At 62.6% G+C, this 27756-nt stretch overlaps 1 protein-coding gene across 2 annotated transcripts; it reads left to right on the top strand.

Moving 5' to 3' along the window:
• The first annotated feature begins 4929 nt into the window (after positions 1-4929).
• EDN3 (endothelin 3) lies at positions 4930-27075 on the top strand. Of its 2 annotated transcripts, none has more exons than XM_062202413.1 (5): positions 4930-5017; positions 5553-5841; positions 22556-22732; positions 23805-23885; positions 25584-27075. In XM_062202413.1, the coding sequence occupies exons 1-5, from the start codon at positions 4966-4968 to the stop codon at positions 25585-25587; spliced, it is 603 nt and encodes a 200-aa protein (XP_062058397.1). In that variant the 5' UTR covers positions 4930-4965; the 3' UTR covers positions 25588-27075. The 2 variants fall into 2 exon arrangements, with proteins under 2 accessions (XP_062058397.1, XP_062058396.1); XM_062202412.1 differs by having other exon boundaries at positions 25588-27075.
• Positions 27076-27756: the final 681 nt, after the last annotated feature.

Consider the following 27756-nt stretch of genomic DNA (forward strand, 5'->3'; position numbering starts at 1 on the left):
GTCCTCGGCCCCTCCCTCTCCGGCCTCCGCTTCTGTTGCCCCAGCTGCTGCTGGGCTCCTTGGAAGGGCGTCCGTTCCCACGTCGTGCCTTCACCCCCCGAGTAATTCAGGCTAGAGTCCTTTCTCAGGGTTCCTGATACATCTGCCCAGTGCCCTCTCCCAGGCCAGGGGACGCATTTGCTGGCTCCAAGGATGGGGGTGCAGACAGCCCGGGGACATCTGCTCATCCCAGGGGATGTAACTCTCTGGTCCTTCCATAGTCACCAGCCTGGCCCTGGAGCCCTGCCGAACCCTGACAACAGAGGGTGTGGCGCGTGGCTGTGCAGGCAAGGCGCGGATCATCACTAGACCCGACTGGGACAGGATGCCGAGGGGGCGAAAGCCCAGAGCAGAAAACGCAGCCCCTCTGAGCCTCGGCTACACTCGCTGTCAGATTTCCTTTCGGGCTCAGCTGATTTCTTTTAGCCCGGAGCGCATGCAGGTGGCAGCACAGGTTGGGGATGCATTGTGATCATTTAACTCCTTGGGAACTTTACACAGAATTTATGTTGTTTTTAAAGCACAGGATTCAGAGCCTCGTTCGTCCCCAGTGCGTCTGCATGAGCCACGTGACCACGAGGGGACTTGGGTAACGTGGAAAAGTCCAGCTTTTGGGCAAGCCCCGAGTTTCGGCAGCTGGGGACGGGTGGGAGGGAGGAATTCCAGGCTGATGGAAAACTACATAACGTATTGCGTTCCTCTCCCTTAAATCCCCTAAATGTAAGGGGAAGCCATCTTCAAAAGACTCACAGAGCGATGAGGAGGCAACTCGAGGGGAGGCTTCCGTGAGACCAGTCGCGACGTTCGTGGCGGCTGGTTTTGAAGAGAAGTGAGCGCGAGGTGTGGTCTTGTAGGAGCAGTCGCACATTCTGCTGCCTTGGAAAACGCGGATGCAAAAGAAGCAGGACCAGCGAGCCACGCGCTTGGCCGGGCCCCAGCAGCGTCCGGATGGAAGACTGTCCATCGGGGCGCCCGTCACCGCGGGGGCAGGGCCGGAGCTCCGGGACGCTGGCACACGTTGGAGAAGGCCCGCCCTCGGCGCGTGGCCAGCGCTCCTCCGCAGGCCCTTTCATCGGCGACGAGGGGAAGGGGACGAGCAGATGCAGAAGCAGGGAGTCGTCAGCGCCACACCGGAGGGACTGGGGACAATTAGGGAAGCGGGGTGCGAGTGTAAGAGGCGGCGCGGGGGACGGCGCGTGCTGCAGCGGGCTGGGCCGGCACTGTGACTCGGGCACCCCGATTTCCCAGAGCAGGACGCTTTCTCCTTCCTCGAGGGAGTTCTGTGGTGGTGACCGCCGTGTCCTGCTCAGGGACTTCGTGTCAGAAGCGCTCCCCTCCCCTCCTCTTCCTCATCCCCCCCCCCGCCCCCTCTCCTTGCCTAGGGCAATGCTTCAGATCAGAGCGGGACAGACCCCGGTCATGGGCACTCACCTGTGTGGTCTGCCAGCCCTGCCATGCAACGACCCCATGTTTTCATCCAGGTCCTTTTCCCTGACTTCAAGAAATTAACCAGAGAGGGATTTCTGTCTCACTACCCCCTGCGGAAGGCCAGCATCATTGCCATCAGTAAAGATAAATACAACGTCAAGTGCAGTGAGAACAAACAACGTACACACCCCGAGCTGAACTCCGCCTGCCCACGGCGCTGAGCCTGTGGCCTCCCTGCCTCTGTACAGAGCGGGAGTTTGCTGGAGGCTTGGGAAAGGCGCGGCCGGCCGAGGCCTGCCGGGCACCCCCAGGAGTACTGACAGGGAGCAGAGAAGGGGAGCCAGCTGGGCGTCACGGCTGCTGTCACCCTGGGCTCCCCTCAAAGCCTGGCGTCCAGGCGGCTGCAGGCCCCATCAGAAGGCCAGCTTGAAGCCATGCAGCCCACCAGGCCCTGCTCCCCAGCCCACCATGCCCTGTTCTCCACCCACAACGCCCACTCTCCACCCACCACACCCCCCTCCACCCACCACTCCCTCCTCTCCACCCACCACACCCCCTCTGCACCCACCACACCCCCCTCCCTCCTCTGAACCCACCACACCCCCTCTGTACCCACCACGCCCCCCCTCCACCCACCACACCCCCCTCCACCCACCACACCCCCTCTCCACCCACCACACCCCCCTCCACCCACCACACCCCCTCTCCACCCACCACACCCCCCTCCACCCACCACACTCCCCTCCACCACACCCCCCTCCTCTCCACCCACCACACCCCCCTCCCTCCTCTCCACCCACCACGCCCCTCTCCCCACTCCGCACAGAGCCGTCTCCTAATGCCCCCTCTCCTTGGCTCTCTATACCTGAATCGCCTTAGCCTGAGCAGAGCAGGAGACTCAAGGCCCGGCTTGTTGGCCACAGTCCAGACAGAAAAGGGCAGGCCGCCCCTCGCGGCTGAAGGCCACGGCCCTGTGTCTGGACATGTGGAGGAAGACCACAGCCCTGTGCCTGGACCACACGGCGGAAGGCCATGGCCCTGAGTGTGGACACGTGGCTGAAGGCCATGGCCCTGTGTCCAGACACGCGGCTGAAGGCCACAGATCTGTGTCTGCACACACGGCTGAAGGCCACGGCCCTGTCTGGACACACAGCTGAAGGCCACGGCCCTATCTGGACACGCGGCTGAAGGCCACGGCCCTGTCTGGACACGCGGCTGAAGGCCACAGATCTGTGTCTGGACACGCGGCGGAAGGCCACGGCCCTGTGTCTGGACACGTGGCTGAAAGCCACGGCCCTGTCTGGACACGCGGTGGAAGGCCACGGCCATGAGTGTGGACACGTGGCTGAAGGCCACGGCCCTGTGTCTGGACACGCAGCTGAAGGCCACGGCCCTGTCTGGACACGTGGCTGAAGGCCACGGCCCTGTGTCTGGACACGCAGCTGAAGGCCACGGCCCTGTGTCTGGACATGTGGCGGAAGGCCACGGCCCTGTCTGGACACGTGGCTGAAGGCCATGGCCCTGTCTGGACGCGCCTTCCCTCTTTCTAGCCGATCAGTGTGTTTTCTACTTCTCCAGCTACCCACTCCCACTCAAGACATTTTACTTTGCAGGGGCTGGGTGCTCTGATTCCAAGGAGAGATGATAACCGAGATGGAGTGGAGGTCGGTTTTTTCCATATTTATCCAGGAAATCCTTGTTCCCAAGGTAAGGGTATTAGGTGGCTATGAGGGTGGAGCCCCCAAAAGTGGGATGAGCACCCCTATCAGAGAGGCCCCAAGGAGATCCCTGGGCTCTGCCTGCAGTGAGGACACAAGGAGCAGGTGCCACCGGTGAGCCAGGAGGCAGGGGCTCCCTCCACGCCACACCTGCCCCGGCCTTGACCTGGGACTGTGCTGTTGAAAATCCACCCCACGTGCCAGCTGGGCTGCAGAGGCCCAGGGCGCTCAGATCCTGGTCGACTCTAGACCGCAGGGAGAGGTGGTCCTCCAGACCTGGGCTGCCCCAGTTTCCAGAGCGTGCACACACACGCACAAGACCCCTAGGGAGCAGCTGTCCTGCCTGGTGGCAAACTCCCTACAACACGGCGTCCGTCACGCTCCACCCTTCTGCACTTTGAGTGGGACCCAGGGCTGGACGCGAGGGCTGGACAGGGAACAGACTTGGAAACTCGGCCGGGGGACGCCGTCTACCTGAGCTACTGTCCATCTGTAACAGATGACAACTGCTGGGGCGCAAGACGTCCCTTTGCTGTGTGCATGGGTGCAGTCACGGGAAACTTGAAGGGTCACCGTGGACGGCTGCGTTCCATCTGGAGCCGCGAAGGCTGCGAGCGTGGGGTGCCCGAGGGCTCGCTGGTCACTGACGACGGCTGTCGGCGCGAGGCCTCAGTCTCTCTGTGTTTCTCCACTGATCTCCCACCAGGGCTGGCTGGGTTCCTCACAGCAGGGCGGCTGTGAACCGGCCCGAGCAAGCCCGCCGGGTGGAGGTCGCAGCACCTGCTATGGCTCGCCACAGAAGTTGCTCACTCACTCATGCTGCCGCCCAGTTGATGACCGCCGGCCATGACCACTGTCATGAAGGCCACAGCCGAGAGCACGGGGGCCACACCCCCAGCAGAGGGCCACACCCCCCCCCCCCCAGCATGAAGGCCATGCCCCCAGCAGAGGGCCACGCCTGGGACACAAGGGCCGCACTGATGCGTGGGTCCACCTTTCCTGCGTGGCAGCCCCAGGGCGCGAAGGTGCACTGGAAACCTGGGCCAAGCGCTCTGAGAAGCAGGGGCCCCGTGGCCTCCCACGCGGGTCTCTGAACCAAAGGTGAGGACAGCCTCGCCCCCGCGGGGCTCAGATGGCCCTGAGAGCAGCTGTGAGCCGAGGACGCTGGCTCCGCGGGTCCCTGCCCGGCTGAGCCGGGGTCTTGGCCGACTTTGTTCCCGAACCGCGGGAGAGATGGGAGCCGCCAGGGCGCGCGTGAGTCACGAGTGTAAAGTTCGCTGGCTCCGCGCGCGAGCCGCGCCGGGCCGGGGGCCGCAGGTCCCTGGGTGGGACCCGGCCGCGGCGCGCGAGTGAGTGTGCGCGCGCGCGCGCGCGCGCGTGGCCTCGCGGCGGCCGTCCCACCCCCGCCCCTCGCTGTCCTGGGTGCGCCTCTGGCCGCCGAGCTCTTGGCCGGTTCCCCCGAGCCTGGGCGGCGACCCCCGGGGCGCCCGGGGTTCAAAGGCCCTGCGCGGCAGCTCCAGCCCCTCCGGGGGGCGGGGAGGCGAGGGGGGTGGTGCGGAGCCAGAAAAGCCCGAGCCCACAGCCGGCCAGTCCTGCGCGGGGATGGGCAGCGCGCGCTGAAAGTTGGTGACCGCCGCACCCAGCTGCCGGCTGCAGCCCAGGACGCAGCGAGCCAGCGAGCCGGCGGCCTCGAACCCCCACGGCGAGCCGCGCGGCCCGCTGTACCTGGCCACCAGCGACCGACCTGCCGCGCCGGTGCTCCCGTGCCTGATCCGGGTTCATGGAGCCCGGGCTGTGGCTCCTTTTGGGGCTCACAGTGACCGCCGCCGCAGGTAAGCGGCCCGGGGCACGCGCCTGTCCCGGCGCGAGCGCACACAAAAGGACCTGGGCGCGGAGGTGCGCGCGTCGCGGGGAGGGCCCCGCACCCCTGGAGGCGCTGGGGGGCGGGGGTGGGCGCAGCAGCTGAGCTAGGGCCTGCCCTGTGGGCTCTGGGGGCTGCTCCTGGCTCACTTGGTCAGTGTCTCCGAAGCTCTCTGCAGACTGCAGAATGCTAGCCAAGTTTCAGAGCCGGAGCAGAGTGCGTGCAAGTTTTCATCGAGTTTGGATGGCTTGCAGGCTCCGCAGGGAGTACGTGGAGGAAGCTTGCAGGCGCTTCACACGGCATGCATGGGGCTTGGAAAATTTTCGGAAACTGTGTGCAGGGCTGTGCTGGCTGCTGGAAGGCTTGGCTTAGCTCGGAGATGTGAGACAATTGGAGATAACCTTGCAGGAGTTGGCCTGCCCCGCCCCCATCCCAGGTGCGGGCGGGTTGGGTGTTGAGGGGTCTGCACTCTGGGCTCAGGAGCCCCTGGTCTTTGCTCCTTGCAGGATTCGTGCCTTGCCCCCAGGCTGTGGGTGCTGGCAGGACCAGCGTGCCCCGGGCCCCCCGTGCAGCCGGGTCTGAGGGGGACTGTGAAGACTATGTGGCCAGCCCTGGAAGGCAGACTGTGGCCCCCACGGCAGGCAAGGGGCCCAGCCCTGGAAGCCCTGGGCAGGAGCTGGTGGCCGAGGGGGACCTGGGGCGCCGCCGTGCGCGACGGTGCACCTGCTTCACCTACAAGGACAAAGAGTGCGTCTACTATTGCCACCTGGACATCATCTGGATCAACACTCCGGAGTGAGTCAGCCCCGGCCTGCCCCCGCCTCACCGTCCCTGTCCCAGGGGGCCTCAGCCCCTGCCGGGTCTCCTGCCAGTCCGGGACCCGCCTGCAGGTCCATGTGTGAGCTGTGCCCCCTTCCAAGGCCCTGGCCCCGGGGAAACCCAATCCTGCCTGTGACGTGGTGGCGGGGAGGCCCTTCCCGGGAGCAGTGAGCCGACAGAGGGGATTAGACACCCGAGACGCTGGCCCGAGGTGGAGGAAGCCCCGAAAGTCTGTCCCGCACCCCAGGGGCTAAATGTGCTTGTCCACCCCACTGACCTCCCAGGCTGCCAGGAGTTTAGAATTCCTGGACAGCAGCCCCGCCCCCAGAGAGTTTCAGGGTGGGCCTGGCAGAGCCCGCAGAGCCAAAGGCAGCGTGGGTGCTGCGGCCCTCCCGTGGGTCTCCCACTGCCCAGGCCGCAGGGGCCCTGGGAGCTCTCTCACAGGGGAAGGGTCCAACGTCTCCATGCACTCAGCCCCCTGGAGCCCCCTCTCTGGAGGCATCACATTTTGCACAGGATGGGGCGTGGGGCTTGACTTGGCTCTGGCCACTGACCTCCTGGTCTCCAGGGTCCAGGACGTGGGCCAGAAAGTGCTCTGTGGATATAAACTCTGGGCCTGAAGGCCACTCGGCTGCCTCTGTGGTTGGTTCCCTTGTGGGTTCCTTTGTCCCCAACTTCTGAGCCCTCTGGGTGGCCACTTTGAAGGGACTCACCCTCATTGTGTCGTGGACTAAGTGCAAAGGAGGGTCAGCCCGAGGTGCCCAGTGTCTCTCAAACCAGGCGGCCAGACCTCTGCCCACATCCAGGATGGAGATCTGCAGAGTCACCCGGCTGGGCCCCGGTGACGGCAGAGCCGGCTGCACACAAGGACCCAGCTCGCTTTCACCTTCTGCCCTTGCCATCTGCAAAATCAGACTGGGGGCTCCACCTTTGCATTTCACCCTGGGTTGCACAAATTGTGCTGCGGAACCGGACGGCACCAGGGAGGAAGGGGGGGAGGGGCACCCCTCCCCCTGCTTGCCCTTCGCCGGGAGGTCACGGGGATGTGTGTTGGGATGTCAGGGATGGCCGTCTCTTCTCACAGTGTCAGAGTCACCCCCTCCTGTAGCCGACGCCTGGCACTGTGTTCTGGCCCAGTTAGCCCCACGGGGTCAACAGTGGGACGAGTCCTTGCCCTGGCGACAGCCCCAAGCTGTGGATCTGGAAGGAGAAAGAAGGAAGTTAAGCCTAGGCAGGTTGTAGGGGAGGCAGGGGGACCTGAGACCACCTCGGCTTCGCCTGTCTGCCTAGCCCAGCACCGGCGGCAGCGGGAACAGTTTCTTGAGACCTATCCGGGCCTCAGCGAGCGTGCCGGATCTGTTTGAGGTGTCTACCACGGCCCGAGACGATGCTGTGCGTCTGAATTCTACCAGGACGGCAAACGCGGTCGCTTTCTCCCCAAAGTGATTTACCTCTTGCCCGCTTTCTCTGCTCCATTTCACTGTGAACACCAGGACAGAGGAAATCTGGCCGTGGGGCGTCCCACAAGGTACTTAGACAACAGGAGTGACGATAGCCAGACGTGGGCGTCTTGAAATTAGACAAGCGAATGATTTTTATTGGGAAGACTTTCCTGGCCGGCTTTCCCTCCTTCCCGCCTTCCCCTCCCCGTTCCGTTCTGGACCTCCGTCGATGCATCAGTAGGTCCGTGTGCTGTTTCTAAAATATCTCCGGCAATATTGCAGGTTGAGAAAATGGGACATGGGGAGAGGGAGAGATCTGGGCCATTACTGCGTGGAGGAAAGGCAGGATCCTTGCCCGGGTTCCTCTCCCTCACCTGTTCCCAGCCCCACCTCTCTCGTCACCCCTCTTCCCCAGGTGGCCTGGTCACGCTCTCAGAACTTCTCCACCAGGGTGTGGCTTTGTCCCTGTCCCTCCCGTGGAGCCCTGCTCCTCAAGTGTGAATCCGGGGGCACTTGGCCTTGGGGTGCCTTTCTCTTCTGGAGTCTCGGACAGATTTCCTCCTCCTGTCTGCTCGTGGCCCAGAACCAAGCGTCCCCCTCGTCTTAGCAGGACGGCTCTGTGCCTGTGGCCTGGGCAGGAGCAGTGCTGGGATTTCCTCGCCAGGCCCGTGTGCGCCTCACGGAGCCGTGGTGTCGAGGCCAGCACCCTGGGGCCGGAGGGCTGCGCGTCTCTGGTTCCCCCACTTTGTTCTGTGTCCTGAGCTTGGCCGGCCTCTTCAGTCGGGGCCAGCAGGCCGAGGACGCCCGGTCAGTGCTGGCTGACCCGGGTTAAGTCCCCCTCCTTGTCGTCTGTGGCACTGCGCTCACACGTGAAGTCTGCCTGTGCAGGGCGCATGGACGCCTTTCTGAGAGAGGCCCGCGTCTGCCCGTAGGCGTGCGTGGGGAGGGGTCCCGGGACCCTGCCTGTCACTGCTGCTGCCTCCTTTAGAACGCTCTGCAGGAGCAGCAGATCCGTCCCGTGGCACCTGCACGTGGCCCACCGTGGCAGCTGAGATCACAGCGAAGCATGGAGGCCGGCTGTGTTGGGAACCCCAGCTCCCCCCGGCTCCCCGACAACTCTGCCGCTGCCAAGAAAAACAAAAGCCAAGTCGGCGATGAGGGGAGTGGAGAGCAGGACAGTCGTGCATGGTCCAGAAGGATGCGGCGTGTGTGCATGTATGTACCTGTGTGTACACGCGTGTGCATGTGTATGTACACGTGTGTGCACACGTGTGCTTGCATGTGCAGGTATATGCATGCATGCATATGTGCTCGTGTGTGCATGGGTGTGCATGTGTGTGCAGGCAGGTGGATTGTAAGGAGCTGGCTGACGGGACGGGGGGGGGGCAGTCAGCTGGACGTCCGTGTGCTAGTTGGAGTTGTAGGCCTGAGTCCGCAATGCCTTCGTCTTCGGGGACTTCTGAATTCGCCCCGGGCTTTGGCTGACCGGCTGAGGTCAGGGCACGCTAAGGACGGTCAAGCGCTTTACTCAGAGCCACTGTTTCACCTGCTAGTGGCATCTGACGTACCCTGCAAGAAACATCTCCGTGGTGCTGACCCAACTCCTGGGCAGCCTGGCCCAGCCCTGTTTACCTGAAAGATCAAACATGGCAGGGATGGCAGTGCCACCCTCACCCTACAGCTGGGGACACTGGCGGAAGAGCTGGGGGCCAGCTGGGTTGCAGGACACCCCGCAGCGTCCGCCGCGTCCCTCCCCACCCTGGGAGTGAGGGCCCCGCCAAGGACATCCGAGGGAGACATTGTGACGCTGTGGCAGTGACCATGTTTTCCGAACAGAAATGAGCCACGTGAGCTTGACAAGCAGGGCTGCACTGAGCCAGGCAGGGCAGAGTGTGTGACATTAGGACCGGTGGAAACCTGCTGACCGCACTCCGGGGGCCTCGGGTGCTCTGCCCTGGTGTCTGGGCGCCCACGCGCCCTGTGGCCCTGGGCTGGGAGGTGCCATCACCCCTGGACGCCTTCTGCAAGGTGCAGACCCCAGTCCGGCCCTGTGAGAGTGACCCTCTCGTCCCTGCTGTCCGGCCACGTCCTGCCTGCCCAGGCTTGTCTGAAACATGCCAGGCTTACTTACTCCACCAAGAATGACATTTGTTTTGCATTCTTTTCTTCCTCAAAGAAGCAGAGTAATATAATAATAATAATAACAATTGACAAAGCATTTAGACTTGCCTCCTGCCACACAAAGGCGACATCACCACATGGTCTGGCCTGGCCTTTTGTAGTCCTTAAGGAAGGCACTTTGAGCGCGTTTCCAAGAAGACTGCCAAGCCGAAGAGCAGCGGGTGGGGGTGGCCGGGTCTGGAACGGCGTCCTGCACACACGACCCGGCTGCACACCCACCAAGTGCTGTGGGGGCTCCTGCTAAGCATCACCCCGAGTCGTGAGCTGGCCCAGGCCAGCGATCTCATTCCAGAGACGCGGCTCGTTGGGGCAGGGGGACGGTCTTTTGGCCGTCAGTCTGGGCAGTGTCGTGGACGTTTGGCCCTGGCAGTGGTGGCAATGCAAGTTGGGGTGAAGACGGCTGCTCCCCGAGTCGCTCGTCACAAGCCCGTCAGTCAGGCGGCAGCTCCCGGAGGAGAGTGGGGAAAGGTGCTCCGGCCCAGCAGTCTGGCTCTAGAGCCTGCCCTCCGGCACCTGCTACAGGTCCATTTTCCCAGCATGCACCTGCATCCATGCATGCAGCGCCCCTGTGTGGAGTTCCTTGCCCAGGAGCTGGGCTGGGCCCCAGGTGGGATGACCGCCGTGGCCCTGCACCTGGCTGCTCCCGCTGGCTGAGCGCTTTTCGGTGGAGGTGCTTCGCCGGTGTGTGTGGCTCCAGGATCGTCGTGTTTGCCTTCTGCAAACTTCGCAGCATGAGCACCAGCCCAGAGCCTTGGTCCATGACATGGCCTGAGTGGCATTCTAGAAATACGTTCCCAGCCTGCTAAGGAGCACACGGCTGCCCATGGAGCCTCATGGAGCCCTCGGGAGAGACGGGGTGGGGGTTGTGCGGATGCCCTCCTAGCAGACGAGGGGGTCCGGCTTGCTGTAGGAGGCGCTGGCACGAAGGGAGGGGTGTGTGTGGTTGGAGGGAAAGGGCCTTGCCGGCTGCCCGCTCTGGTCCTGCTGCCCACCTCCTGCCTGGTGTGGTCGCTCCCTGGGCAGGCCTAGGAGACAGGTCTGCGCCCACTCTGGTCCTGCTGCCCACCTCCTGCCTGGTGTGGTCGCTCCCTGGGCAGGCCTAGGAGACAGGTCTGCGCCCACTCTGGTCCTGCTGCCCACCTCCTGCCTGGTGTGGTCGCTCCCTGGGCAGGCCTAGGAGACAGGTCTGCGTGGCTCCTCCCGCTTCTTGCAGATCCAGCTTTCAGTGAGTGCTGCCCTTTGGTTCAGGGATGGTGGGCCCTAGGCCCCTCCCTCGCCCAGAGTCCTGCCTGCAGGGGAACAGGTTGGCTGTCGTGGGCAGGAGTTGAGACTCTGGGCGCTCATGGATTGGGCTGTGGTTCTGCAGCTGCTGCTCAGGAGCCATTTCCTCCCTGAGCCTGACTCCCAACCTGTAGAGTGTGTGTGGTGGGGGGAGATTGGTAGGAGCCTTTGGGAAAGACTTGGGGGTGACGTGAGAAAGTCCTTTGGGAGTGGCGGGCACAGTGCCTCTACGCGGCCAGCACTCAGCACCTCCAAGACCACGGGGGTGGCCATGGTGACCCCTGCAGCCCGGCAGGAACCCTCCCTGGCCGGAGCGGGTCCCACCGTAGCTGGTTCTGTGCTCTGACGCCAGTGAGTGGGCCGTTCTGTCCCAAGGGCTGTAGGAGGCGACCTCCTTGGCCAGGTGAGCCGGGCTCGCTCAGCCCCTGGAGGACCACAAGGCCAGCCTGCCGCCTCGGCCGCTGCCCCCGGAGACGGTGGCTGCGGTGTGCGGGCGTGCCCGGTGTCGCCAGGTTCACTGGCCCAGCGAGGCCTGCTGGCTGTCTCCCTTGCTGATAAGCAGTGTGATAAAGACGCCCGTGGCCAAAGGTTGTTAGGCCGGTATGGGATTTGGTTCCACCCTTTCTGCCTCTCCTTTTTCCTCCCCTGTTGCTTCTGCTGGCCTCGGGATGTTGGGGGGCGGGGAGGCAGGTGCTGTGGCTGTGTTGTCATTTCAGGACAAGTTTAGAACCTGTTAAACACCCGGGGGCTGCTGCCGCCTCAGGTTCCTAGAGTGAACGCGATGCTGGAAACCCCACAGGGTCTCTGGACCCTCATTCCCCATCGCACTGACCTCGTCCCGGACTGAAGTGGGTGTCAGGGGCCAGCTGTCAACACCTCCATCCTGGGCAATGCAATGGCTGCGGGTTTGTGGAGAGAAGGACACAGAAAGGGAGAGGGTGGCGGCTGGACGGACGAGGCCCAGAAGGACGGGGACCCAGATGGATGGGGACGCAGACGGACCAGGGCCCAGATGGACCAGGGCCCAGACAGACGGGGACTCAGACAGAACAGCGCCCAGACGGACTGGGACCCAGACAGACCAGGACCTGGATAGACTGGGACCCAGATGGACCGGGGCCCTGACAGCCATGGTCTCACTCATGAGGGTTTTTCTGTCTGAACTGTTTCTGTCCCCTCCTTGGAAATCCAGCACATGGTCGCATCCCCATTTCGGGTTTTACTAGCACATTCTGGAGGGCAAGGTGTTCCCCTGAAATCCAGGGGTCTCGCCGCTGCCCTCTGGAGTGTGTTGGAGAGGTCGGCCCGTGTTAGATCCCAGGAACCCTGAGCCGGCATGAGCCTGGTGGAAGTGCAGCCGAGCCCCACTCGAGTCTGATGTGAAGCCGGAGAGCTTGGTGCACAGGGGTTGTGACCCCGCATGCCCCCGGGGGAGCTTGGATCTCTGCGAGATGAAAGGGGCGGTGCAGCGGGAACTTGGCCTTCATCACACGAACGCTCTGACATCTCTGGTGCAAGAATTTAAAACAGAGGAAGCTGCAAGGCAAACAATGCCTTCTCCTTAAGGGAGGCTCCTCGCCAAGGCTGCAACCCGGGCTGGCTTTTATGATCTCAGCCCCCAGCCCCCCAGCCCCGCGCGAGACCCGCTGTCTCACGTTCTCCGCAAGGCCCACGGTGAACCCGTGTAACCCCCGCTCAGCCACCGGGGCCCCGCTTCACCTAAGAAAGGGATCTGTGCTCCTTCCACATGAGGTTTAAGTTGAAACCAGATTTCTTCCAGCATGCACACACGCACATACACACACAGGCACACGGAGGCGCACACAGGCACACGGAGGCACACACACGCACATACACACACAGGCACACGGAGGCACACACAGACGCTGTGGCTCCTTTCGGATAGGAATCTGTTTTACTTTAGAGTTAAATAAATCCCGAAAATGGCCAGGCGAGGTAGGGATGACCACGACGTGGATGACCACTTGTGCGGGTGTAGTGTGGTGGTGCCTCTCACCCACCAGGTCCCCCAAGGACACACAGAGGGGCCCCAGCGCAGAGCCTTGGGAGAGCCGGGAGCTTCCGGAGGGCTTGGAGGCTCGGGCTGACTTAGCAAGAGCCCTTCTGAAGGCTCTAACTACAGGGTCAGCAGGGAGCCCTGGACCCGGGCCCAGTAATGTAAAAACCAGAAACAGACTTGTTCTATGAGTCAGTGAGGAAGGCCCAGTGACAGATGTGAGGATGTGGCCCATGGCAATAATGGCCCCGCTGGTGAGGTTTTGCCCCATGGCTCGGGGAGTCGTGGTGAGCTTTGCCAAGAGTCAGAGGTGAGGAAGCAGAGGGGTGTGTGTCATCTTGGGATCTGTGTCAATCTTATTTCTGTGGGGTCCTACTGGACCGAGGCGGGAATGGGGTGAGCAAGGCGTTCCTGGGGCAAAAACTCTGTAGGAAGAGTTGGTAACATGGGATGCGGTATTTTCAGAGACTTGAACTGAGTGCCAAAAGTTCCCCATAAACAAAAGATGGGCACTTTTCACAAAGGCGGGCTCTGCCCATGAGCTTGTCAGCTTTGCCTCGCTGGCCTGGGCTGGCCCTGGCCCCAGCTGCTTGTTTGAGGGACTCAAGTCTTCCCCAGCTGCGGTGAGGGCTGGATCCATTGGCGACACCATGACAGCTGCACCCGAGGACACAGTGAGGTCGGGGCTCAGGGAGGCCGCCAGTCGCCCTGGCGGCGGACAGCCTGGCTCACGAAGCTCACTGCCATCCCTACCGTGCAGGCTCTGAAGATTAGCCAGGGTGTCTTCCCTGCTGGCTGCGGGTTGTTTAAAGAGCCGTGGGTGCTCTCGGCATTTATTTTATCCCTCTGCCAACACCCCGTCGTTGCACGAGTACCTGCTCCCTGTTTGCTCCTTTGGTTCCCACTGCTGGGAGCTACGCTGGGCCTCGTCTGTCTTCAGCTTTGCATAAAGTTAGAATGAGGCGGGCCGTGCCGGCGGGGGCTTCCCTGCCTCCTCGCGCCCTGGAATGCTTCAGGGTCACGGGCAGTTGGGGAAGGAAACTCTACACTGGCTCATCTGGTGCCTTGGGTGCCGCAGATTGGGGGAACCGGGTGGCCTGGCGGGTTCTGAGACAGCCCACGTACGGGTGGGAGGAGTGTCAGACTCTTCTTGTTTGTTCGTTTTTGAGTTGTAACTCCTGAAGACCCTGCACCACTCCCCGAAACGGGCATTTTTCCTTCTTCTTGCCTTTGACTGCTGGTGGCTCCTGCAGATCCTTTCAAGTGCGTGTGCTGAGGTTGGGGGGCCGAGGGGGGCTGGCTCTGAGTCCCAGTGAGCTGATGCACTGATAAATTCTGTGACTTGGGGGTTATTTTTAAGCCCAGCCGTAGGGTAGTAGGTCACAGATGAGAGTAAACAGTTGGGCTACCGCGTTCTAGATGTGGTTGGTGAGATCCTGGGACACTCTGAGCTCGGGCGGGGCGGCACCCACACGCAGTTGTAGTTTTGTTCCCGGAGTCTAGGCTGTGGTGGAATCCACTGCAACATTGTTGAGAAATCAGCTGCGACACTAGGCCTTCTGTGGCTGTGCCGTTGGGAGACGCTGGAGCGATGGTGAGCTGGAATTCGGAGCTGGGTCAGAGGACCGGTCAGCCCTACCCTTTCTTGGGCCCGGAGGGAGGGTGCCACCAGCCCAGGGAAGTCTCAGCGACTGTGCAGCCAGGGAGGGAGCTCACGTGGCCTGGGCAAGGTGATCCCAGACGTGGCTGGTGCACGTCAGGTGGTCCTAAGACCAGGCTGTTCCAGTGGGAAGCCGTGCACTCGGGGGCCTCGGGGTGGCCTGGAGGTGATGGCGAGTGGAGACCTCCGCACTTCTTTGCTGTAACAGATACCTGTGACTGAGGTGTGGGAGTGAAGGATGCTGGGGCACAGGTGAGCAGGAGCGCATGGTGATTCCTGCAGACCCAGCCCGGCGGCTCCTCCCCACCAGGGAGTGCGCCACGCCAGATCCCATGTGTCCCAGGGATGGCCTTGTTCTTGGGGCTTTAAGACCCCTGTGATGTTGTGGAGATGCCCACGCACTCTGGTCCTGGGTACTCACCCAGGGGTTCTTCCCTTGTGAGGGTGGGCCGGCTGTCTTCAAAAGTGTCCACAATCCTGGCCGGCGCCGTGGTTTAACAGGCTAATCCTCCGCCTTGTGGCGCCGGCACACCGGGTTCTAGTCCTGGTTGGGGCGCCGGATTCTGTCCCTGTTGCCCCTCTTCCAGGCCAGCTCTCTGCTATGGCCGGGGAAGGCAGTGGAGGATGGCCCAAGTGCTCAGGCCCTGCACCCGCAAGGGAGACCAGGAGAAGCACCTGGTTCCTGGCTTCGGATCAGCGAGATGCGCCAGCCGCGGCGGCCATTGGAGGGTGAACCAACGGCAAAAAGGAAGACCTTCCTCTCTTTCTCTCTCACTGTCCACTCTGCCTGTCAAAAAAAAAAAAAAAAAAAGTGTCCACAAGCCAGGCGCGTGGCTCGCGGCGTCTCTGCAAGTCCTCGGGAATTGTGGGGCCTGCCGGGGGTGCACCTGCCCCCTCGGGGGGCTGGGTGAGGGGTCTCCCCTGAGATCTAATTGGAGCTGGGAGGATTACCCTCAGCAGAAGTCAAGCTGCCGCTCCAGTGCTGCGTTCGGGAGGCTCGTGGGGCCTGGGGTTTGCGTCGCAGCCTTGGGGCCGGAGCCTGCATGCGTGTGTTTTCTGCTTGTATCACGAGATCCTTCCCAGGCTGTGTGCTTCCCTGGGGCTTGCTGGCACGAGGCCTGGCCCACAGCAGGCTTTCCCACGTGCGAAAGATGAGTTCAGCAGAGGACAAGGCTTGTGTGGGGTCGGCCAGGTGTCCAGGGGCTGCGCTCAGAGCACAGCTCGCTCACGTCCACCTGCTGAAGAAGGGGCCGAGCTAAGCAAGGCATTTCACAGTGGGCACAGCTGGGAGGAAAGGCCTCCGGCCAGCCCGGGGCTGGGGAGGGGGTGCTGTCGCAGTGAGGAAAGTTCCTGTGTGTCCCAGCAGCTGGGAGGCTGCAGGCCTTCCTGTCACACCCGATGGCCGTGGAGTCCACGGTGACGAGCAGCAGAAACCTAGGACAAGGACGTTTACCTGCGGGATGCAGGATGTCCCCGGGGGGCCGGGGGAGGAGCCCCAGGAGCAGAAGGAGGGGCTGGGCTGGGGCTGGGGCTGTAGGGCCCGCCCCCCGGACAAGACTCCGGAGCATTTGCGGACTTGGGTGTCTCCACTCAGGACCTGGGGTCAGAGTGGCCCTGACCCATCCTAGGGACCGGACAGAGGTGGCAGGTCACCGGACAGTCCCTCGGCCCCGACACCATGCAGGGTAGGGTGTGTGTGGAGGGGTGGCGATTCCCATGGGAAATGCGAGCCTGGCTTCTAGGAGACAAAGGGACACATGATGGCTCTGACTAACCCCTGCTTTGAGTCCTTTCAGAGTGTGTGCTCCTGGCCTAAGCGTGTGCACACATGTACACGTGCGTGTGCGTGTGCACACAGCTGGCGCCAACTAGGTGTAACGAGGCGCTCTCACCGGCCTTGGAGATTGGGCTGCTCCTGTGGCTGCTGCGTCCTGCCTTGCTCACCGGGTCTGCCCGCCCTCTTGCCGGCTGAGGTTACAGAGAGACTACGTGAAGGTCACGGGCGTGCTCCTGCCCCAGAACAGAGTTCCGAGCCGGGAGGTGGTGAGTGGTGCCTTCACAGGCAGGCATTTAATAAAATCTTGCAGTGGAGCGTGTCAGGGTCTGGAGACGGTCCTCCAGGGAGCAGTGGGAGGCAGTATCCGGTGACCGCTGGTGCCAGGCAGCGGGGGGCTGCCCCGACTCTCTGCTCATGGGAAGCAGCTGTTTCTCCTTGTGGCCACAGGACCCGTTGGCAGGGCTCTGCCGTCTGCAGTGGACTCCCTGGGCCCACAGGCCTCCTTGTGTTGTTCTTCCCGCTTCAGAAGAAAGCAAAGCCCGGCAGCCCCTGAGTGCACTGGGGATGTGGGGCCGGCAGCCCCTGAGTGCGCTGGGGTGTGGGGCCGGCAGCCCCTGAGTGTGCTGGGGTGGGGGGCCGGCAGCCCCTAAGTGCGCTGGGGTGTGGGGCCGGCAGCCCCTGAGTGCGCTGGGGTGTGGGGCCGGCAGCCCCTGAGTGCGCTGGGGTGTGGGGCCGGCAGCCCCTGAGTGCGCTGGGGATGTGGGGCCGGCAGCCCCTGAGTGCGCTGGGGATGTGGGGCCGGCAGCCCCTGAGTGTGCTGGGGTGGGGGGCCGGCAGCCCCTGAGTGTGCTGGGGTGGGGGGCCCCCTGAGTGCGCTGGGGTGGGGGGCGGCAGCCCCTGAGTGTGCTGGGGGTGTGGGGCCCCCTGAGTGCGCTGGGGAGGGGGGCCGGCAGCCCCTGAGTGCGCTGGGGAGGGGGGCCGGCAGCCCCTGAGTGCACTGGGGTGGGGGGCCGGCAGCCCCTGAGTGCGCTGGGGTGGGGGGCCGGCAGCCCCTGAGTGCGCTGGGGTGTGGGGCCGGCAGCCCCTGAGTGCGCTGGGGGCGGGGGGCCGGCAGCCCCTGAGTGCGCTGGGGTGGGGGGCCCCCTGAGTGTGCTGGGGTGTGGGGCCGGCAGCCCCTGAGTGTGCTGGGGTGCGGGGCCGGCAGCCCCTGAGTGCGCTGGGGTGGGGGGCCGGCAGCCCCTGAGTGCACTGGGGATGTGGGGCTGGCAGCCCCTGAGTGTGCTGGGGGTGTGGGGCCCCCTGAGTGTGCTGGGGAGGGGGCCCGGCAGCCCCTGAGTGTGCTGGGGATGTGGGGCTGGCAGCCCCTGAGTGTGCTGGGGGTGTGGGGCCCCCTGAGTGTGCTGGGGTGGGGGGCCGGCAGCCCCTGAGTGCGCTGGGGTGTGGGGCCGGCAGCCCCTGAGTGTGCTGGGGTGTGGGGCCGGCAGCCCCTGAGTGCGCTGGGGTGGGGGGCCCCCTGAGTGCGCTGGGGTGTGGGGCCGGCAGCCCCTGAGTGCGCTGGGGGTGTGGGGGCTGCTCAGCTGGCCTTGAGTGTGTTTTTTCTTCTAATTTTTAATTTTACATATTTGAAGGGAGGAGGAGGAGAGAGAGAGATCCCCAAATGCCCACCACAGCCAGGGCACGGGCAGGACCCAGCCAGGAGCTTGCTCGAGGTCTCGCACATGGGTGCAGGACCTCCCTGCTCGAGCCTCGCTGGGTGCTCGTCGGGGAGGTGAGATGGGGAACGGAGCCAGGAAGGAGACCAGGCCCTCTGATGGCGTCTTGACTGCAAGGCCGAGCCCACCCCCAGGACTCGGGCTTTTTAAGTGAAAGCTGCTACTCCTGTATCCGTTAAGAGAAGCGGCATCGGGGACCAATTTTGTGAGTGGCTGACTTCGCCCTGCGGGACAGACCACCAGCCCAGAACTAGGAAACTTAGATGCCCAAGAGGGCCACGCGTGCAATACGAAGCGGCAGGTGTGGAGCTGTTGGGGGGCGGGGATACCGTGTGCGTACGGCTGGGCCCCACGTCATGGACGCCGTGTCGGAACATGGCGCTGGTGCAGCACCGCTTCCAGTTTTGTAGGGGAAGCTGGGAATTGGGATGTTTTTGTGAAATTTCCAGACCAAACCAGACTGCACAAAGCTGACCGAAGGCTGATGTGCTGACCTGCGTGCCGGGTGATAACCACGTGGGCCAGAGCCCAGCCCAGTCCTGCACGTGCAGGAGACTTAGATAAATGTCCCCTGAATGCTTTTCAGTGGTGGGGGCCGGGGTGAACACTGGTTTTTAGGGGGAATGGCAGTTTGGTCATCTGCTGAGAACGTGGCATTTGTGCTCGGCGACGGTGCTGGCTGACCCCCGACAGCACCGCTGTGGGTATCGGTGTCTCTTCTTGCCACTGCGGGCACAGAAGCTGGCTTCAGGGTTAGAGAGATGGGGACACTGTGTGTTCATTTGTAGAAAGGCAGCACCGAACCTGAAAACATAATTTTCTTAAAAAGTCATTTTCCTGGGGCCCGGGTTGTGGTGTAGTAGGACTCTACAGTGCCCTCATCCCACATGGGTGCCGGTTCGAGTCCCGGCTTCTCCTCTTCTATCCAACTCCCTGCTACAGGCCTGGGAAAGCAGCAGAGGATGGCCCAAGTGCTTGGGCCTCTGCACCCATGTGGATGACCCAGAAGATGCTTCAGCCTGGCCCAGCCCTGGCCGTTGTGGCCATCTGGGGAGTGAACTAGCAGAGGGATCTCTCCCCGCCTTTCCTCTCTCCCTCTCCTCCCTCTCTCCCCCTCCCCCCGTCTCCCCTCTTCTCCCCTCCCCACGCCCCATAACTCAGCCTTTCAAATAAATCAATCTTTAAAAAAAGCCATTTTCCGGATTTAACGCTTGTAGAGGGGAGTCCAGTGGTCTCGGTGTGGCTGTGCAGAGAAAGGATGAACCTGGGAGGCTTGGAGCTGGCGTCTCGTCACACTTCCACGGGACACTTGGGAAGCGCGGAGAACGAGGGAGCCTCTGATGTCACCCTCACCTCCCGACAGACGCGCGGCGTTGTGAGTGTGTGAGTGGAGAGCAGTGTGTCACAGACACGCGGGCCTGCTGGCTGCCGTCTGGACACGCCCTGGCCTTGGCCCCTCCCGTGTGTGGGGCTGTGTGTCCACCTGGAACAGTGACAGGAGGAGGAGCTGCACCCGTCCACGAAGAGCTGCGTCCTCTGAGCCGCGCTCATGGAGCACCAGGCTGGGACAACCGCGGTGAATCTGCCGGTCAGAGCTTCTCCGCCCATCCAACGTCGTGGTCACGGCTGCGCCGCTAGGCTGTCCTGTTCCGCGTTCAGGAGCCGGTGGCCAAGGCAACGGCGTGACTGCGGTGGAGCGGTGACGCCGGCACCGCTGTGCTGTCTGGGCCGCCTCATTGCCCTGCTTTACTGCTTGGCCACGTATCTCAAACGTGGGCCTGGTAGGGGGGACTTGTCTGCCTGACACGGGGCACTCGCTTCCCAGAAGCCACGCCGGTAGCCGGCTTTCGTTTGCCGTTGACTGCTGCGAGCTGTTCGGGCAGCGTCTCCTTTGATTTGCCCAGCAGTCCTTTAGTCAATCCGGAAACCGCCGAGCGGGTGGGGCGACCGTCGTGTAAGCACTTTCCAGCCTGATGCTGGAGCTGCTGGGCAGTCGCTCTCCGCGCTCTGTGCACCTTGCACACACCTGTGCACGCTGGCTGCTGGCCCTCCTTCAGCTGTTCCCAGTAGCTGTGGACTGAAGGCACAGACGCACTTGCAATAAGGCTCAACATATGTTGGAGATCCTTGGTGATGGCTTGTGTGGCTATGGAACCCTGTAGAGCGAGAAGAATCCCTGTATAGAATAATCTCACAATTAGCTGCTGGTTGCTCAACCAACAGTTTTTATTTGCCCGACCTTGGCTAGCTCCATGACGGATACAAAAGAGGTCAGACACCTTCCAGGGGGTTAGGGGGCCTCCTGGGATCCTTTGTGTGTGTCCTCACCCATTGCAAGGAGTCCGTGAGAACCAAAGCCATGTGCCCCTTCTTCTAGACCAGGTTCCTGGGATTCGGGGTCCTGATGTAAGACCATGTCCAGGGCCTGTGCACTGCCAGGTTCTCAGAGTCAGGGCCAGCACGGGGCTCCGGGTGCATAGCCCTGGTCCCCTGTCCTGCAGGGCCCACGGGGCAGCTGTCTGCGGGTGGGGGGGGAGTTAGGGCGTGCAGCCTGGACGAGGCCCTCTGGTGTGGGATGGAGCCAGAGTGAAGAGAAGGCACCCAGTCTCCTTGGGCTGCTACGTTTCTCATGGAACTCCAAGGGTCCCCAGAATTCGGAATTCAAGGCTGGACTCTGGAGATGTTGGGATGTGTCCCGGGAGGGGCGTGGGACTCCTTTCTCTAAGGGCTCCTCGGGGTGGTTTGCCTTCTTTCAATGTTTGGAGCCAGGAGCCATGGGAAGCTCCATTCTGAGCCCTTGGACAGCCCAGGCCAGGGCAGGGGCTCGTGGGGAAGGAGAGGGCTGGGTGCTGGGGCAGTGCTGGGTGTGTCCCCGCCTGGCCGTGTCCTCCCCGGAGCGCTTGGTGCCCTGCGGACGCTTGTTCGGCTGAAGGCGGAGTCAGAATCCCAGGTCTCGCCGCTGATGGAAAAACGGGAACACCGTCACTCCTAGTGCGTAATTCTCACCCAGAAACAGGGGCCGGGTCAGCATCAACACTTGGAGACTTTGTGGGACCCCATCACTGGAAAAACACCCCTGCAGCCCAACCCTGGCTCCCGACGGTGTCTGCATTGTCTTTGCGCCCCTCCCCCATCTCCTGTTGCTGAGAAAAGCTGGGGGGGGGGGGTTCAGCGCAGGGTCCGCCCAGAGCAGGCCTGTCCCCTGCTTCCTGTCTCTGCTTTATGAGCCGGGACTGCCCAGTGGCTGGGCCTGCCCCTGTCGGGAGCACACCACAATGCTCTCTCTGCAGGCGCCTGGGGAGAGGAGAACAAGGGAGGAAGAATAGGCTGGGGTGAGTCCCTGGCTCTGGTCTCCTGCCCAGCAGGGAGGCCGCTCCAGGCATCAGATCACTGTGGGCAGCCCCGCCTCTGCCCTCACCACGCCGGCCAGGCTCCATGGTGTGTGTTTCAAATGAAGAGAAATTCAATTTGATTTTATTTTTAAAGTGCAGAGAGGACGTCAGGACACCCTTTGAGGTGGATAATTGGTGATGCTTCATGGGGTTCGTGGAGGCCAAGGTGGCCGGATCTTTGGGGACCAAGCAGGAAAACCAGCGCTTACTGGGAAAGCGGCTCGGGCCACATCCATTTCCTCTCGCTGACCCGTGTCGTGGCCCCGGTGTTAGTGAACCCGGCCTCTGCTTTTGATGTCCCCCGACCCCGCCTGCAGTCCTCTCTCTTCCCTGGAGAGAGTGCCAGTTTGCATGTGCAGAAGTAAAAGAACCAGAATCCAGTGCTCACTGCCTGGATCTGTGCCCCCACCCTCCTGTCCCGACGCAGCTGTGAGGGGCATTGGGTGTGGTTTCAGACCTTTCTCCCTTGTAAGTGGGTTCCCAACACAAGCTGCATGCTCCGTGGGATGGCCTGGGCGACAGTGGGGCACCCCGGCGGGCACACAGGGTCCCCTGTGATGGGAGGAAGCGCCGTGGCACGCTGTCAGCAATACTAAGCCTAGCTGTGGGGTTGTCACCAGCAGTGAGCGCAGACCCAGCCCAGTGGGCAGAGTTGCCTGGGACGGCGCCCGGCTCTGGTCCAGGCAGCGTTAAGGGGGCCGCTAGGTGCTGGTTGCTTTGTAAGTGTTGGTGAGCAGAAGCCGGTGCTGTGCGGGATCCAGACAGGGCCCAGCACGAGGGTCACCCACACGCCCTTGTCTGGTTCATCATGTGAAGACCGGGCACCCCGCGTCTGCAGAATCACTTTACAGCTTTCCAGTGGGTGAGGCGGAGGCCCAGGAGGAGCGTTCCGGGTGGGGAACAGGACCTGCCCGGGAGGGACGCAAGCCAGCCGTGGTTTGGTGCACGTGTGTACGTGCACTGATGGGGTGTGCAGTGCCTCAGGTGGGCACACGCCTGGTGGTTGGCTCCCGAGAGGGCGGCCGCTGGGGGAGTCCCGCTGGACCCTTCCATCGCTTGGCCCAGCTCACAGCCTCTGGGGTGCAGAATGCTGGGCTGCACAGCTCACTCCAAAACCATCCACAGACCAGGACCTGGGGATGAGGGGTGCACGTGGGTTCCTGCGACACCTCCCGTGTGCCATCCGGGGCCCGTGCACGCTCCCCTGACATCACCCTGTGCTCTCCAGGCAGACCGTGCCCTATGGACTGTCCAGCTACAGAGGAGGCTTCCGGGGCAAGCGGGCCGTGGGGCCGTTTCCAGGGAGCGAGCAGCCCTCGCCGCAGACCCCCGTGCGCTGCCGCTGTGTGGGGAGAGAGGACAAGGCCTGCACGCGCTTCTGCTCCCAGGCCGTGGACACCCGCAGGTAGGCCACCCCCAGTCCCTCGTAAATCCAGATGCAAATCACCCTGTCCAGGACCAGGCCAGAGCAGGAGCAGCGCAGAGGTGGGTGCGGGTGGCCCAGCTGGGTCCTGACCACAGGGGTCCTGCATGCCAGTGAAAGGAGGACGTGGTGTCCCCCAGCCTTGGGGCCGTGCGGGGCAGAGCCGTGGCCACCTCTGGTCTCCTCTGGCCTGAACAGCACTTCCCCGGAATCTGACCACGGCTACCACCACGCAAAGACTGAGGATTGGACCCCCACCAAGTGTGTATTTTTCTTTTTTAAAGATTTATTTCTTTGTTTGAAAGAGTTACACAGAGAAGGAGAGGCAGAGAGAGAGAGAGAGAGGTCTTCCATCCACTGGTTCACTCCCCAGATGGCTGCAATGGCCAGAGCTGCGCCCATCTGAAGCCAAGAGTCTGGAGCTTCTTCCAGGTCTCCCAGGCGTGTGCAGGGGCCCAAGCACTTGGGCCATCTTCTGCTGCTTTCCCAGGCCATAGTGGAGGGCAGTATTGGAAGTGGAGCAGCCGAGACTCGAACTGGCGCCCACATGGGATGCTGGCACTGCAGGGGGCGGCTTTACCAGCTATGCCACAGCGCTGGCCCCTTGCTTTTTCATAAACAGCGCACCGCTCATGGGGTCACCCGGCCTCAGTGCTCCGTGTCTGTGCCTGGCCACTGCAGGCTGGAACGGGGGGATGCTCGCCTGGGCGTGAGACCTGCAGTATCGCTTCCCCAGGGTCACTCGTTCACGAGAACCCACTTCTAAGCTGTCTGCTTGAGAGAGCTGGAGACCTGTGCTTGTTGGATGGGCCAGCAAAGCTTGGCTCGGAGCCTGGCTGCAGCCTTGAGAGGTGCTCCCTGGGGTGTACCTGTGCGTGCTCCCCGCCCCTCCTGGCCAACAGCTGAGTGTGAAGGTGCTGCATTCTGGTAGGAGTCCAGCCCTCAGAGCTGTGCCCGAGATGTGCGCCCTGGGGAGTGTGCTCGTGAGCTGGTGGGGGAGAAGGTGGCCCCGCGACGGGGCAGGTTGACTCATGGCGCTGGTGTCTCCCCACAGCAACACCGGGACCACAGCAGAACCAGACACAGCAGAGGAAAGCGAAGCTGCTGGGGCCCGGCGAGGCCTGCGTGGGAGGAGGTGAGGCTGCCTGAGCGCGTGTCCTGTGGCGGGGCGCCGAGGCACTTTGAAGGGGGACAGCCAGAAGGACCTCAGAGCTCCTGGGGGCCACACCCACCACCTTCAGTGCCTGTTAGCTGGTGGCCTTGGGGCGGGCAGAGCAGTGGACAGCTGTGCCACCTCCCTGGCCAGGCGGCTGTGTGTGCATCACTCGTAGCTCGGGGGCAGCGCTGTGCAGCCGGGAGCTCACTGAGCCTGGACAGGGCTGGCTGACCACCCACCCTGCAGGCTGCAGGGGCTGACGGGTGGGGCCTCCACCTGTCCTTTGCATCTACAGCACCAGGTGGTCTCCCATCCCCTGCCCCTGCTCTCTCCTCCGGCTGACTCTACACAGGGCTGAATTCCAGCAGCTTGGCAGCCCCACCCCCACCCCACCCAAGCCTCTCCAATTTGTTTTATCCATTTTTTTTAATTCACTCATTTTTTTTTTTCCCGAGAGAGACCCTGAGGGCTTCCCACAGCCCTGCTGGGTTTATTGTCGCCGGCAGTCAGCAGGTGCAGGACTGACCTGCGCCTGCGCGTCTGCAGTGGGCTGCTAATTGAAGTTCAGGAGGACAGCCTGGAGGTGGCTTAGGTCCCCGCAGGGGCTGTGCGGGAGAAGACGCAGCTATCCATGCTGTGGCCCAGCGCGGGGTCTGTCGCATCTGTAATAAAACTAGAGAGGGTGGGGGAGGGCCGAGGCACAGAGACCCCAGGAGAGCGTGAGTCTGTGCGGCAGACCCAGCTGGGCCCCCCTTCCCTCCCTTCTCTTCCTCGCCCCAGCCCTGGGCTTTTCTCCGAGGGCAGGAGGTGACTAAAGCCATCCGTCCACGGTATCATGTATTCATTCACTTGTGCGTTTATTCAGCAAAGACTCGCTAGCACCTGCTACGTGCCGGGCGCTGTTCGAGATGCCGGGGTGGCAGCACGGGATGAGGCAGAGTGTGGGGACTAGAACCGTGCAGCGGGCGGAGCTGGCACCAGATACAGAAGACGTGGGCGGGGTCGCAGGGAGGTGGAGCAGCTGCAGGGGCGGGGCCGAGGCGGCGTGGCCACGTGGTGCTTTGTGGGCGGACAGAGGAGCAGAGGGGCTAGGATGTGTGCAGGTGGATGCGCTTTGAGGTGGGGTGGGTGGGGTGGCCTCACTGGCCAGGGGCCGCTGACACAGAGACCTGGAGGAGGGGAGGGGTGAGCCAAGGAAGCCCGAGGAACACCTGTGTTCCGGGGACAGCGAGACAGGGCCCCCGCATGGAAGACGCAGTTCCTTCTGCTGTGGTCATTGTGTGTGTGTTCAGAAGTGAGACTGGTGGTACACGTGCCCCACTGGGGCCTCGGAAGGGGTGCTTCCAGGCCTTGTGTTCCTGTAAGATGCTTCCCTTGGGAGGGAAAAGCCTTGAATGAAAGCCGTGGTCCCCGCTTCCTCAGGGTCCAGGTTGTGATTCCCAGGTCCCCATTCACCGAGTGGAAGCCCCTCCCCCACGGGCTCGCGGCGATCAGAGCTGGGCCGGCCTCTGCTGGCACCGCACGTTCAAGCAAGTGCCGAGGAGCCGGGCGTGGGGTCTGGTTCAAATCAGCGAGCAGCTGGGGCTGTGGCGGGACGGCAGCCCCCACCTCGGCTCTGGAGGTCGCCTTCTGCAGCACAGCTCCCTGACCTGTTTTTCTTTGTCCGCTCTCCCCAAGATAGGTTGACGCCGAGGGCAGAGGAAGCAAGTGGGCCCTAATCCACCACCAGCCGCCGCCTGTGCCCCGCAGTCCGGCCTCGGCCTCGCTCTGCCTGCTCCCTGCCTCCCCTTCCAGGAACAGGCCTGCCGAGATCTCAGCCCTGCCTGGAGCGCCATTCACGTTTCCGCCTCTCTCAGGACCAGGAGTGCATTTGCCTGGGGCAGGATGCCCACCCCAGCCCCCACTCTGGCCACCCCTGCTCCAGGAACGCCCGGGTCCCAGCAGCCACCCCCCTAATGGGTAAAGCGATCCCAGATGTGCCCCGGGGCCTGACACCTGCAGCTCTGGGTTCCTGCAGGAAATGGTTTTTGGAGAGGCGTGGCCAGTCCCAGCGCCACTTGCTGGCCTTGACATGACTCCTGGAGAGGACGTGGAGTCCAGGCTCGCTCTCTGCAAATGTAGGCTTGTGCCCCTCTTATAATGGTCACGGCCGAGCTCCCGTATCCCAACCCAGGCCGCGCGCGTGCTCGGAGTTGGAGAGGCACGGATTGTAGCTGTCCAGGAGTTGATGGGTTTGAATTAGTTCTGTAGGATTTGGAGACATTTGTAGCTGTACGTGGTACCCACCAAAAGAATGTATCTTGAAGGAGACGAAGGAGAAGCCACAGGTAAGGGAGAAAGTTCCTGTCTCGGCTCTGAGCTCCGAGGTGCGCAGTGCAGCTTGCTCTTGCCCAGTTGCCTGACCAGCTGACCCTCTGTGTCCACTGCAGACCCCAGGCCCAAGCACAGTACGGGTCCCAGGCCTCGTGGCCAGGAAGCCGGCCATAAAGGCAGTCCCAGCGCAAGGCTGTTAGAGACGATTATCTGCTTTCATGAGTTAGTGTAGATCTATGGGAGTGGCTGCAGAATAAGCCAGGAACACAAACTCTTTGTAAATTATGTAAATTCCTATTGATCTGTAGAATTGGCAACAGCTGGGAATTGTGACGCCCAACAGTTCACAGCTGTGCTGTTACTGCCGCTGCCCCCCCCCCCACACACAGGTGTAGGTGTGTGGAGCTGTGGCCAGGCCGGGTACTGTCCACACGGGGGAGAGGCTGCCACCTCCCCAGCCGGCCCCCGAGTGGAGTATGTGCCGAGGGCGCTGTGCAGAAGTTCCAGATGGCGGATGATGAAGCTCTGGCCTTGGCCGAATGTTAAACTCTGCAGGTGGAGGAGTGAGGGTGTCTCTCGGGGTGGCGGTGGGGAGCGATGCTGGCAGGGCCGTGCGCAGTTTAGGGGGTGGTTATTTATTGTGCGAGTGTTCTCTGCCTCCACGCTTTCACGTGCATCTCTTCAAAGTCAAGTCACTCGGTGCGTGGATCGACTTGACATCCAAACTCATATTCCTTAGAGCTCAGATGACAGTTGTGAGTGTGCACTGTTGGCGCCGTGGCAAGGTGATGTCCCGGAGAGAAGCCCATTCATTGTGCGAACACTCAGAAGATGCTGTCAAATGCATAATAAAAAAACCCTGAAAGTTTGCTCTGATTTGTGGGCTTTTCCCTCGCTGCCCTGTGCGCGTGGTCACACGTCAGCCTGTCACGGGTCTCCGGGGAGGGTGGGGCGAGTTGGGGTTGGGGGAGTGGAACCCATCTAAAGTCAGTTTTGGTGCGAGATGAGGCTGCTTGCATATTAAGCTTTGGGGACTCGGGATGAAACATTCGAGCCAGACGGGAAGAGATTTGTGGTTCCAGAGAGAGCCAGGCCCTGCTGTGCAGGCCCTGGAGACGATGGCCACAAGTGACCACAGTGCAGTGTTAGGAAGGGGCAGGGTTTTCCTCACGTCCTCTCTCTCTCCCCACCCTTCCCCTCGGACACCCTCAGAATGAAGAGTTGGAGGCCATTGGAGGCAGAAAATTGAACAGGCACAGAGCCCCAGCCAAGAGCAAGGAGGAAGCCAGTGTTCTCAGTAGGTTTGATCACTGAATCCGAGAAAACCCAAGAGCCTCTTGTAATTAAGCTCATTTTAGAGTTTCGGCTGATGAGAGCTGGGTCCTCCTTTGTTCTGCAGGCTGCAGGGCAGTGCACTGTGGGAGCTGCCGGGTTCACGTGAGGCCGAGCCAGGCTGCACCCGGCCCCCCTGCGATACTGTGGAGGGCGAGGCGGGCAGCAGCAAGGGCCAGGGGCTGCAGGCAGCCCGCGTCCCAGA

This window comes from Lepus europaeus, chromosome 10, assembly GCF_033115175.1.
Source record: "Lepus europaeus isolate LE1 chromosome 10, mLepTim1.pri, whole genome shotgun sequence".
NCBI lineage: Eukaryota > Metazoa > Chordata > Mammalia > Lagomorpha > Leporidae > Lepus > Lepus europaeus.

What these genes read in the sequence shown, in the direction of transcription:
- EDN3 (XM_062202412.1), top strand. Translation starts at nt 4,966, where the DNA reads ATGGAGCCCGGGCTGTGGCTCCTTTTGGGGCTCACAGTGACCGCCGCC. An exon ending in CAGGCCGTGGACACCCGCAG is followed by an intron (nt 22,733 to 23,804) that starts GTAGGCCACCCC and finishes GTCTCCCCACAG; the next exon opens with CAACACCGGGACCACAGCAG. An exon ending in CGAGGCCTGCGTGGGAGGAG is followed by an intron (nt 23,886 to 25,587) that starts GTGAGGCTGCCT and finishes TCCCCAAGATAG; the next exon opens with GTTGACGCCGAGGGCAGAGG.